At 62.3% G+C, this 12084-nt stretch overlaps 1 protein-coding gene across 1 annotated transcript; it reads right to left on the reverse strand.

The window, feature by feature from the left end:
* Window positions 1–1641: 1641 nt before the first annotated feature.
* Window positions 1642–9128, reverse strand: LOC121672293 (phosphatidylethanolamine-binding protein 4-like). Its single transcript, XM_042044897.1, has 3 exons — window positions 9011–9128; window positions 7862–7978; window positions 1642–2075 (listed from the first exon to the last, which is right to left on the reverse strand). The coding sequence occupies exons 1-3, from the start codon at window positions 9111–9113 to the stop codon at window positions 1984–1986; spliced, it is 312 nt and encodes a 103-aa protein (XP_041900831.1). The 5' UTR covers window positions 9114–9128; the 3' UTR covers window positions 1642–1983.
* Window positions 9129–12084: the final 2956 nt, after the last annotated feature.

Raw genomic sequence — 12084 nt, forward strand, 5'->3', positions numbered from 1 at the left:
CCCATTCTCATCTCCACTCCCCTCTCCTTCCCCATCTCTGTCTTCATCCTCATTCCCATCCTTGTTCTCATCCCATTTCCCGCCCGTTCCATCCACATCCCCACTTCCATCCTCATCCCCATCTGTCTCCTCATCCCCATTCTCCGTCTCTGTCCCCATTCCCATTTCCATTCTCCATCCCATTCCCATCCCATCGGTGTCACACAGGCCAGTGGATCCCTCTGGGCCTGGCTCCCAGCGATCCCAATCCTGGCTCGGCCCTGCCGTGCATCCAACTCCTCTCATCTCCAATTAAACCCAGCAACAACGGTGACAATTTCCTCGAAGGATAAACATCCGATTGCCTTTCCTCCACCAAAAATAACCACCCCAGCCACAAGGAGCCGAGGGCAGGGAGGGAGGGATGATGGAGTTTGGCTGCAGGATGTCAGCGGAGCCGTGACCTCTCATTTACAGCGGAGCCTCGCTCGGACCTGCCGGGCCAATTACACCCTGCTTCGAGGGCAGGGATAGAAAAAGAGAAGGAGAAATCCAACTTTAGCAGACTTCCATGACATCTCACGGTGTCATTTCCTCTGCTGCTAATCTTAGCGCCGGCGGCAGCGGGGTTCGTGTTTTTTTCCCTGGGTTGTGGTGTTACCCAGCTTCCTTTTTTTGTTGCTTTCCTTCCCGCCAGCTCCTGCAGCTTCACCCAGCCTTGTGTGCCCAGGGAGAGCTGGGATCCTGCTCCTGCATCCCTCTTGGATGCCCTGATCGTTCCTTGAGGGGACACAAGCTCTGCAGGACCCTGCTGTGATTCAGCCCCTCCGAGGCAAAGAGCCACTTCCTGGAGGGAAAGTCCCGGCCAAGTTTAACCCCCGGGCAGGACTGAAATCTGTGTTTAACCCCTCAGGGCAGGACTGAAATGCGCTCTCACTGCCGGGGATCCAGGGAAGGTGACCAGCAGGATGGCACAGAGCTGTTTTTTCGGGATCAGGTTGCTCTGTTCCAGACCCAGGCACTGATGCAGAGCTGAGAGGCAGCAACCAGAGCATCACAACCCCTCTGAAGCATCCCAGGCCTCCCTGCGCAGCCCTGAGCGAGTCATTCCCTCGTGCCTCAGTTTCCCCCGCCTGCAAAATGTCCTGGGGTCCTGCTCCCCATGGTTATTCCAAGGGGAATATTATCCCTGGCCGTGGGCAGGACAGAGGCAGCTTTGTCACAGCACAGACACCGGGATGTGCTGCAAGCAGGACCTGCAGGCAGGTGAATCCCAGCCTCAGAGAAAACTGAGTCTTAGATGAAAGCCTAATTAAGGACCTAATTAAAAGGGAGGTCCGGCTAAGTGGCCAGTAGGCAGAGCTCTGCTGATTTGTGCCTTTAATTTTGGTTTTGCTTTCCAAGAGAAATGGGCTGAGGGCAAAGGCAGGGCAGTGCCCGGTTCCGTGCCCGGTTCCCACGCGGTGCCACCAAGGGACCCCTGGAGAGGCACCACTGTCCCTGTCCCCTCCTGGGTGTTCCTGGGATCACCTACATGAGGGTCTGGCTGGCCACCCCCTGCTCCCACCGCCCACAGGGGTCTGCTCTTCCCATGCAGATCCCAAAATCCCAGATTAAGCCGGTGCTGGCCCAGCCCGGTGCTCGCTGCCGCCCAGAGCCCTGTGTGCTCCATCCAAATTTTATTCGGGAAGCTGCAGGCATCAAACTCGAAGTCCCCAAAGTGCCAGGGGGACATGCAGGGGGTGAGGTCAGAAATGGGGTGGAGGGAGGAGAAGGGGTGATGCCGTAATTCCTGGGATACCCAGGCGAGCTGGGAGAGCTCTTGGCACATTCCCCAGAGGGAAAGAGAACTTGGCTTTGGGAGTGGAGGGGTTGGGGTCGGTGCGGTGGGTCTGGGCTGGGAGCAGGGTGGGTTCATCCTCGGTGTGTCCTGGGGTCCCCTCTGCTCCAGGCAGAGGTGGCTCTGTGGTGTGGGGATGTGCAGGGCAAGGGAGGGATCCAGAGTTAATCCTCGTAGTGTTTGGTGAGGAACTGGGTCGAGGCCACGGGGTAGCCCAGGTGAAAGTTCTCCACGAAGTCCTTCAAGTCCCAGGTGCCTGGGGAGAGAGGAAAAGCGGGTGAGCCGGGCTGGAGGAGGGCCGGAGAGGGGAGCAGCCCTGTGAGGCTGCTGCTCTGCCCCAAACCACATCCTGCACACCCCGGCAGGCCCTGGGGACAGCGGGGAGTCACGGGGACCCCGGCTCTGACTGTCCCGGGGGTTCACGGGGTTGGCTCCTCTCCTGCCCCCTGACATTTGAAGCAAACCTTCCTACGGCTTCCTACGAGCCCACCCCGGGGGTGGCCTGGCTGGAAATCCCCCCGGGGGCGTCGCAGGAGATCCCCCGGCCCCCTCACTGGCACTCACTGAGCTGCTGCTCCACCGACTGCTGGAGCCAAGGGGGTTCCTCATTCCCTCCTCCCCTGCACTCTGCCCTGACCCCAGGATCCCGGAGGTCTGGGGGCAGCTCGTGCTGGATCCAGCTGTGGTTTTTCCCACGTAGGAGGCAGGGAAAGCCTCTCCAGGGCCAAGGGCAGGAGGGATTCCCTCATACCCGGCCCCCGTGGGCCAGAAATTCCCCCTGTGCCCTGCCAGGGTCAGGCACCGAGCCTGGGTCTGGCTGGCGGCTGTGGAGCATCCTGCTGTGACCGGAGGGGCTTTCCCTGGCACCCAAACAGCTCACGCTGCCCCTCCTTGTGGGACACCGGGGAAAAGGGGCCCATTGTTTATCTGAAACCCGCCCTCTCCTCTTCCTGGCTGCTCTTTAATGTCACGCGGCCTCCTGGCAGCCCTTATCTGCTGTCACATCTCAGCCCCGACCGGAGCAGAGCGTCCCCTTTGCTCTTGCAAAAGTGCTGAGCAAAACCTGAGCTGCTGCATCACCTGCGTGGGGTGGTGATGGCTCAGGGAGCTGCTGGGGCTCCCACCTGCTCCCCACCTCGGGCTCTGAGCTCCAAACAAAGCTCCGGAGGTTCTCGCGGTGACGGCACCGCAGCCTGTGACCTCCCGGAGCTGCGAGGGGCCGCGGCCGGGACTCTCCAGGGCCCGGGAAGGAGCTCACGGGAAGCTCGGGCAGGACCCTGCATCCCGCATTCCAGCCGGGATGAGATGTTGGAATGCATCAGGCTGCTGCTGGAGGGTCCCCGGTGTCCCCTGCCACCCTCCGAGGACCCAAACCAAGCTGAGAGCAAGGACGGTCCCAATGTCCCGCACTGGGGTCGCCGCCAGCCGGGACACAGAGCCACAAGCACCTCCATCCCCCGATTCCACCGCGGCAGGAAGGGCAGCTCCTCTCTTCGGGGTCTCAGCCCAACCCCCTCAGCGCTGGGGGTCCCGGTGAAGGTGGCACCAGGGGAAGGAGCCTCGGGGGGAGCCGCTCCCGCTGCGCCCGCAGCCTTCGCCGGGCGCCTTTCATCCGGAGGGTTTCAAAGCGCTTGGAAAACCCCTCGAGAGAGCAGCCCCTGCCACGCGGGACGGGGGTGAGAGCGAGACGCGGCACCCCCGACTCCCAGGGGTGCCGGAGCTGTCACTGATGTTCGCCGAGCCTCCGGAGAGGCGCGGATGAAAGGAGCCGGGGGAGGCAGAGCCTCTGCGGGGCTGCAGGCGCCGGCCCCGGCCCTCGCCCCGCGTGTGGGGCCGGGGCTTTTCCTGACCTACTTTCCTACCTGCCCTGGCACCGGTTGTGCCCGGCCCATCGGGGAAGGGGAAGCCCCGGGGCAGCCGCGGGTGCGGCAAAGGGGGGAGGCACCGGAGGGATGCCGGACTTGGGGTCCCCCAACACCAAATCCAACCCCTCGGGTGCATCCCCAAAGCGGGTGCCCCATCCCGGCGTGACCAACTCCCGGCACAGGGTGACATCCCTGTGCCAGCCATCCCAAATCACCCCGGCTGGCTCCCAGGGCTGGGGACCGTGAGTCACTGGGATCACGGAGCCGGGAAGGGAGCAGGGGCCCGGCCGGGGAGCCGAGGTCGCGGTGCCACGGTCCCCGCTCCCTGCCGCAACAATACGGCGTTTCATCCGTGGCTTGGTCCGTTTTCAAGCTCATTTCCCAAAGGATTAAATCATCCCACTCGGCCCTTATCTGAGCACCCGCCGGAGGAAGAGGAGTGCCCGCTGACACCCACACGTGCGCGGCCGCCTGAGCCCGGAGCGCCCGATGGGGAAACCGAGGCACGAGGCAAGCGCTGGGCTGGGGGAGCTCGGCATCCCTCTGATCCCACAGGTTTCCCAGCGCTGCCGTTGTCTCCTGCCCACCCCCCAATCGCCGGTCCCCTCCTCCCCCGGCCCCCCCGGCTGTAATTTATCAGCCTCATCAGCGGGAATGTTCTCCTGATGGGAGCCCTGATGCTTCTCTGCCAAGATTAATGATGTCCCAGCGGAGGTGGGCGGGAGGCCGGCAGCTGCTTTGGTCACCATTAAGTGACACCCGGGGACTTGGGCCGGCACCGTGGTCTCCCCGCAGCCCTTCGCCGCCTCCCGTCCCAGCCGCAGCCTTTCCCTCCCCGCCGGGGCCCAGTCCAACCCGATTTTCCAGCTGGGTGGATCGGATTGGAGGCGCACGAGGTCGGCTCATGAGTCAATGCCGCGGCCCCGATCCGGAGCTGGAGCTGGAGAAGGATGTGGAGCCACAGGGAGGGTGGCTGGCCGGGCTCACCCCGCTCCCTGCTCCCCAAACGACTTCTTGTTTCTCCCAGGCAAAATTTCTGGGAGGAAAAAAATCCATTCCCAGTTGTAAAACATCTGTCCGGGGCAGGAGGGGCTGTGGGGATGCCGGAGCGTCTCCCCAGCTCGCTGGAGCTGATGGGAAAAGCTGGAAGCAGAGGGATGTACTCGGGTGCAATTAAGCCTCAAGATTTTGTGCTAATTAAAGATCCCCCTCGCTGAAATTTGGGGGGGGAGAACTTCAATCCCCCAGCACCACAACCGGGGTCTGGTGGGTGCCCGAATTTCCCCTGGCTGAGGGATTTCCCGTGGATCGAGAGCCTGCGGCGAGCGCTGCCGCCTCGGGATGCGATGGCGGCTGTGACATTTCAGAGACCACAAATTATTATCTTGCATCTCCCCAAAACACAAGCAAGGCTTGTAATGCTCCTGGCTGCGAGGGAAGTGGGGCGAGTGGCAGGAAGAGCCGTGGGGACACCCTAAATGTCCCCACCTTCGGTCCTGGTGCTCGGTGACAATTCAGTGGCACTGCCAAAAACTGAGGTCAGTCAGACTCCAGAGGAGAAACTGAGGCTCTGAGTTATTTGCCCGAGTTCACACAGAGCCGGCTGGTGCCGGGATTGAGCAGAAACCCTCACGGGGAAGGATCAGGGTGGTTTTTTTCCCCTGATGAAACAACTTTTTTGCTCAAGAGCCGCCCTGCAGAAACACCTCGGCCATAAACAACTCATTTCCACATTGCCACGAGCCACAGGGGGACGCGTCCAGATCCTGCAGCCCTTCCAGCACCCGAGCTGTGCCCATCGGTGCCATCCCAGCCGGGACATCCCCACGGCAGGGTGGGCACTGGAGCCACCGTGGAAATGTCCTCGCTCCCTCTGAGCGGCCAGGCAAGGAGGGAGAAGAAACACGCGTTTCTTTTCCCCACTCGCCGCCGCCCCTCGCGGTTTAAATTCCCTGGGATCTTTTCCAGGAGCAGGGACAGGCGACGCGGGCAGGTCCTGGTTTAGTGCCCTCTTCTGGAGGCTCCGGCCGGGCTCCTGCCATCCCGCCTGGCACTGTCACCTCCCCCGGCTCGGCCACGCTCGGCCCGGGGACCTTGCCTGGTCCGGCCTCCAAAACACATCCCGTGCCAGGAGGGAATTTCTTCTGGGAGCCGAGAAGAAACGCTCTGGTGGGGCTCAGCTGTGCCCGAGGGAGGGATGCCCGGCACAGGGATGCAGCGCTGGAGGCTGGATGCATCCCGAGGCTGGGATGGGCCAGCGCCGCTCCCTGCGCCCGGTCAGGACATGTCCCCTCTCCGGGGCTGGTGATGTCAGGTGTCCCCATCCTTGGTGAGACAGAGATGTCGCTGTCACCAGAGGTGGGACAGAGTAAAAGCAGCAAGGAGGGGTTCATTTGAGGCCAAAGAAGATGGGAAATTCCGAGCAGGGATGCGAACTGTGCCTGCGGCATCGCCGGGAGAACCCGCCCTGCTTCTGCTGCAGGAGAGGAGCAAGGCTGAGCCACGGAGGAGCGGGCTGGGTTCTCATCCAGGATCCTTTGGGATTGGGGTCACTCCCTCCTTGTCCCCACCTTCTGCCGAAGGTGTCTGCTCCTCTCCCCCGTGCGCTGCCTTTGCACCGCAGGGCTCAGCCATGCAGGGCTGGATGCACCAGCGGATCCATCCCACTGCCTTGGGGACGGATTTATTTAAAACCCTTGAGACGCCAAAATCTCATCCTTTGGCTGCTTTTAGGGCTCATTCCTTGGGAATAAAGATGATGGGCTCTCGGTGTCTCAATGCAGCAGCACCGCCTGGACAGGCCGAGGATGTGATGCAGCAGGGAAATGGTTAAAAATAACCTTTAACCAGCTCCTTCAACAGCAGCCCCCGCCAGACCCCGCAGCTGCCTGACAAACGATGCCTGAGCATCGGATGCTGTGGAAAAATATCCGCTGGGTCTTTCCCAGGAAGAGTGGGAAGGGCTGGGAAACTCGGATGGGCTGGAGACAGCCCCGGCTGGGGAATGCCCGGCCACCCAACGCCTTGGGGACAGGGGGTGGTGGGAGGCCTTCCACAGGGTGGCTGAACCCCTTTGGGGGTGAAATTTGGGGGGCTGCAGCCACATATCCTGCTAATGAGAGGGTTTATCCGGATAAAGCTCCTTGCTGGGTGTCTCAGCGTCTCTTCCCAGCTCCGGGATGCTGCGATGGGAATGTGGGGACAGCACGGAGCCCCCTCCTCCGAGCAGGAATGAAGGGCCGGCTCCGCTGGCGGGGGGGGGGGGGGGGTGACATCAGCGGTGTCATTAAGAAGTGGAGCTAATGAGCCAGAAAACAGAGCCACGGGCAGGGAGAACCCGCAGGGAGACTCGCGGCAGCCGCATCCCGCTCCGGCCCCAGGATGAGCACCACGGCCCCGTGCCGGGGGTGGGGGGGTCGGGGTCTGTCCCAGAGCCCCCCCCGGAGCCAGCCCCCCGCTCTGGGCTGCGCGGTGTGGGTTAAGAGGCACGGCGTGAGTCAGGCAGAGCAGCCCAGACGCACCGACCTGACCTGCCCGTCGAGCCCTGCTCATGTGGTCCCAGCTGGGAAAGTTTTGAAATTTCCCTTGTGGAGGCCGCGTGAGCCGCAGAGCCCCGTGTTCCAGCAGGGCAGGGAGGAGCCCACGCTTGGCACCGGGCAGGACGGATCCCTGCCCAGCCCGGGGTCCTGCAGGCTGCCCCAGGATGAAGCAGCAGCAACCGTGCCCCGGTGTCTCGGGGGTCTCGGCTGCTCCATCCCTGCCGTGTTGGATTTTGGGAGGAGGCAGTGGAAGGGAGTTGGGGAGCTGGGAGTTGGCGGGCGTTGTGTCAGCCCGGTTTGAGCAATCCCTTGCTAAACCTTCTCCACGGCTGATCCTTATCCGCCTGCTCCGAGGTGCCGGTGATGCAACTCCCGCGGCCCGGGCTGGGGGGGATGTGCCAGCGAGGGCTGCATTTCACAGCCCACATCTCTCCCTGCTTCCCATCCCGCTAGCCAGGCTGTTACCAGACCTTTTCCAAGAGTTTCTGCTGCCTGGCAAGGCTTCAACACCTCATCTGTGTCCCCTGTAAGGATCCCTTTGCACCAGAGCATCCCCAGCCTGCCGGAACAGGCGGCGTTATCCACACCCCCTGGAAAAGCCCCTCGGGGCCGGGATCGGGGGCCCAGCGGGTCCTTACCCAGCGAGTCCTGCTCCTCGGGGCTCAGGGTGATGGACTCGTGCGCCGGCTGCCGGTACAGGCGGAACTGGTAGCGGTGGTAGCTGCTGTAGCGTGGGGGCTTGGGCCGGCTGTAACCTGGGATGCAGAGGAGAAGGGCTGAGCATCCCTCCGAGCAGAAATTCCCACTGGAACCAGGCGCCCATCGCCCTCCTCCAGGCCGGGATCCGCTCTCCCACCCAGCTCCCTGCGCTGCGGGCCCTCACATCAGGAACAGCTCAGGAGTTCCATGGGCAGAGCGGCCACTCTGCCCACCCAAAACCAGCCCCTCACCACCTCCCAGATCACCCCCACCTCTCCTCCATCCCCCTTCCCATCTCTGCACCCCTTCCTCGCTGGGTGCAGCCTCCCCTGGGCATGGGACCTGCTGGGGGGTAACAAACCCTAGACCCCCCAGCCCCCCACCCACTGCATGGCCAGCACCCTTGGGCTGCCCCAGGGGGGCCTTGGGGTGCACACTGTGCTCCAGGCTGGGAGGGAGCAGTGCACAGCTGCCCAGATGTGGGGGCTGCAGCTGGCTCGGGGCATCTCCAGCCGGTGAGGACGGAGAGGACTGGTTGTCCCTGGGAAAGAGACATCCATGGGATGCACAGCACCCGTGATGCACAGCACAGCCACCCCTCGGCCTCCATCGGGGACAGGAGGATGTGACACCATGGGACAAGAGGCTGAAGCTCCTGCAGGACTCGGCCACCTGCAGCCAGGTGAGCCCCCAGCCCCTCTCCCCTGGGGTGTGACCTCCCCGAGCCACGTCTGGCCCGTTTTGAACTGAAAGTCTTTGTTCGTGCAACATCACAGGAGTTGTCGGGATTCACCCGCTTTTATCTTGGGTTTTTCTTCTGGGTTTTATCCCTCCCCCCTCTTTTTGCGCTGGTTTGGAGCCTTTCCAACCGCTCGGGAGTTTTTAAACCACTTTTGCCTCTAGAAAAAATAAGAGAAAAAGTGGCTCCTGTTTCAGACAGCTGAGCCCTGGGGAGCTCCTCGTGTCCCCCCCTCGTGTTCCCACCTCGTGTCCCTCCCTTGTGTCCCCCCCTCGTGTCCTGCTGAGCCCGTCCCAGCCAGCACTGGCCACCTCCTTGTCCCATCCCCTCATTCGGGGTCTGCACTCACTTGTCAGGACCTTCCCTCTGATCTTCCCAGCCCTCAGGTCCGAGCCCTGAAAGGACAAAAAGAGGGAGGTGAGATGGAACTGGGACTCTCCAGAGAAACCCATGTGGGGATGGACCTCTCCTGCCCCCCCAGCTCTCCCCAGGGATTTGTTTTCCAACATTTTGTGTGTTTTCGTTGTAAAGATCATTCTGGAGCCACTTCTCTGGGACGGGTGGGAAGGAAGGTGTCGGGAATTTTCTTTGGCTGTTTGGGATTTAGGGGCTCGATCCACAGTGCCCTGGCACGCAGGTGATGCTGCTGTCACCTGCACACTGAGACCAGCAACGGGCTGGAGATCCAGGCCAGGGATTCAGGCTGTGGCACACCGGGAAAGCCACAATAACTCGTTAAAAGCCTCGGTGCTGCTGGGCACACCAAAATTTGGGAGATCTGGCCCATTCCAGGTGGGATTGTGGTGATTTCCACCAGCACTCCCATGGCAAAGCTTTGGCTTCGCTTTCAACAGAAACTCCTGCTCACAGAGCAAGTCCCGCTGGAGGCTTGGCTCTCCATCCCCATCCCAGGATGCTTCCCGGCAGCAGGGAGGCTTTCCCGGGACACTGAGCATCCTGTGGGGACTGGATCGATGACAAAGGGACAACAACGAGAGCTGCATCCACATCCCGGTCCCGCACATCCCACCTCACCCCTGACCTGCTGTGCTATTCCCGGCCATTCCCAACCTCCCAGCGCTGCTGCCAGCGCTCATAAATCCTCTCCTACGACACCCGTTATTCCAGTCCTGCCCACACACGCTCCGCTGCCAGGACTCCTCCGTCCTAACCTGCCCTGGGAGTTATTATCCCGAAAAAAGATGCCTCAGATAAGTCCCAGCAAAAGTGCATGTGGAGAACAGGGTTCGGTGCCTCGGCTCCCCAGGATCAAAGCTTCCCTTTCCCTCCAAAGGAACCTGCTCTGCTCTGAGTCACGGCCGGTGACAGCCTCCTGCCAGCTGGCCCTGGCACACCAAAGGTCACCGGCGAGCCAAGAGCCCGCTCAGATCCTGGGATATCGGCTGCCCACCGCTGGCTCGCCACCTTGGCAGCCGGAGCCGAAAATATCCCGATGGCGGGGGAGGGGGGGGTGATGAGTAAGGTTTTGGGCAGGTTCGGGTGCCTGGGATGGCAGCGGGAGGGGAAGGCGGAGCGCAGGGTGTGAGGGGAGAAGCACCGGGGGGTGCTGGAGGGGCCGTGGGGCTGTGTCGGCTGCCGCGTCCCTGCCCAGATGTGCAAACCCGCGCCATCCAGATGTGCGCGCCCGCCCCAGATGCGCTCACCCGCTCCGTGCAGATGCTCGGCAGCGCCCATCCAGATGTGCGCCGCCAGCCCACCCACACGGGCTCGCGCCTCCCCCCGCCCAGATGTGCACGTGTGGCCGGGCCCTCCAGCTGTGCCTGCTCCCCCAGATGTGCCGCTGCCTGGCCGGGGGGAAGCTGCCGGCGCATCCCGAGCTCATCCCGAGCTCTCGGCGCGGCCGGGCCGGGCCGGCTGCCAGCCCCAGCTCTTCAAAGGCAGGGACTGCGGGTTTCTCTCTGCTCCTGGCAGGAACGCTCCCGTGCGGGGACCGCGCTGCTATTCCTGGCTTTGCCAGGGGCTTATCGGGAGAGGCCGGGCCTCCTCCCTGCTTCCCTGCCCACTGCTGTGGGCTGCCTGCTCGCCCCGAGATGCTGCGGGTTCCTCGCTAGCCCCGGGCATGGGAGAGTCAAAGGATAAAGTTCCTTTTTAAGAGGCGAGAACAGGAAGAGGGCGGGAGGGAGAAAGTCGGGATGAGCGCTCCAAACCCTGCCTTTTTTTTTTCTCTCTGATAGTAAACAGCCATCCTGGGAGCAAGGAGCGAGCTCTGGGCACGGCTGCCGGGATACAGGAGGGGTTGGAGGGGTCGGGTGTGACACCCTGCTCGCTCCTGCGGCATTTTCTCCTTGGGTTTTTTTGCCGTTTATAGGAGGAACAACCCCCCCTCCAGCCCCTTTCCCCTTTGCTGACACGCCGGTGAGGGCGAGAGGAGCATCACACTCCGGCAGCTCCCAGAGATCCCTGCCACGAGCGGAGCTAATGGACACTGATGAGCTGCCGCGTTTATTAATGCCCTTTTATGAGAGCATTAATAGTTCCTAATGACACCATTTGAGCTTCCCAGCCTTTTATCTCCTCTTTCTCTCTTTCCCCTGCCGAGGACACAGTGTAGGAGGTGGAATTAGATATTCCCACCCTCCGGTCTGTGCCGGGTGGTGCCGAGAGCTGGCGGGGCACGGGATGCTCGTGCAGAGACCTGGGCGGCCTGAAAAATCTGTGCCACGCAGTTCGAGTGCCAGGAGCTCCTCTCCGCGATCTTTTCCGCGGCCAAAGGAATGGGGAATATTATCCCTCTCATTCCTGGTGCCCTGGACACCGAGCGAGGCTCCCTGGGAGCTCCCGGCCTGCCCTCGGTGCTGCCTGCACGTCGCAGCGCAGGGTGGGGGGAATAAATAAATAAACACAAATAAATTAAAGGCAGTGAGTCACGTTGTGTTTTCCCTCTTGATCTTTCTGTTTTCTTTTCACCCCCTTCCCTTTCTTCCCCCTCTCCAGAACGTGTCTGATCCCATCGGAGAGGAGGGGAAAGGGATGGGTGGCGAGCTCTCGCCAGCGATTCGCCCGGGCGAGGACGGAGGGTTATGGAAAGTGGGTGTGGGAATCGGCACAATCGCTGGCAGGGGACCAGGACAAACAGATGACGGATGGGACCCAGGGAAGTGCAGCCGAGCAGGGCTGGGCTGCTCCTGCCTGGCCGGGAGCGCGTCCCAACCGGGCCCCGGGGATCCCGGGACACCGGAGGGGGGCTCAGCCAGGTGCGGGGACTGCATCCCACGGGAAGCCGCCGAGGGGCCGGCCCGGCGTCAGCCAACAATGGTCCGAAGGGGGAAGCTGATCCCAAACACCCGGGGCTCCTCCTGCGCTGCTCCTCACGGCCTGACGGGGCCGAGTGGCTTCAAAGCCGGCCCCGATGGAGCCCAAATTTGTTCTCCTCAATTCCTGTGATCTTTGTAATGAGGTCAG

Source organism: Corvus kubaryi, unplaced genomic scaffold (assembly GCF_017639235.1).
Source record: "Corvus kubaryi isolate FWS band 111438036 unplaced genomic scaffold, C.kubaryi_AGA036_p1.0 47127, whole genome shotgun sequence".
Taxonomy (NCBI): domain Eukaryota; kingdom Metazoa; phylum Chordata; class Aves; order Passeriformes; family Corvidae; genus Corvus; species Corvus kubaryi.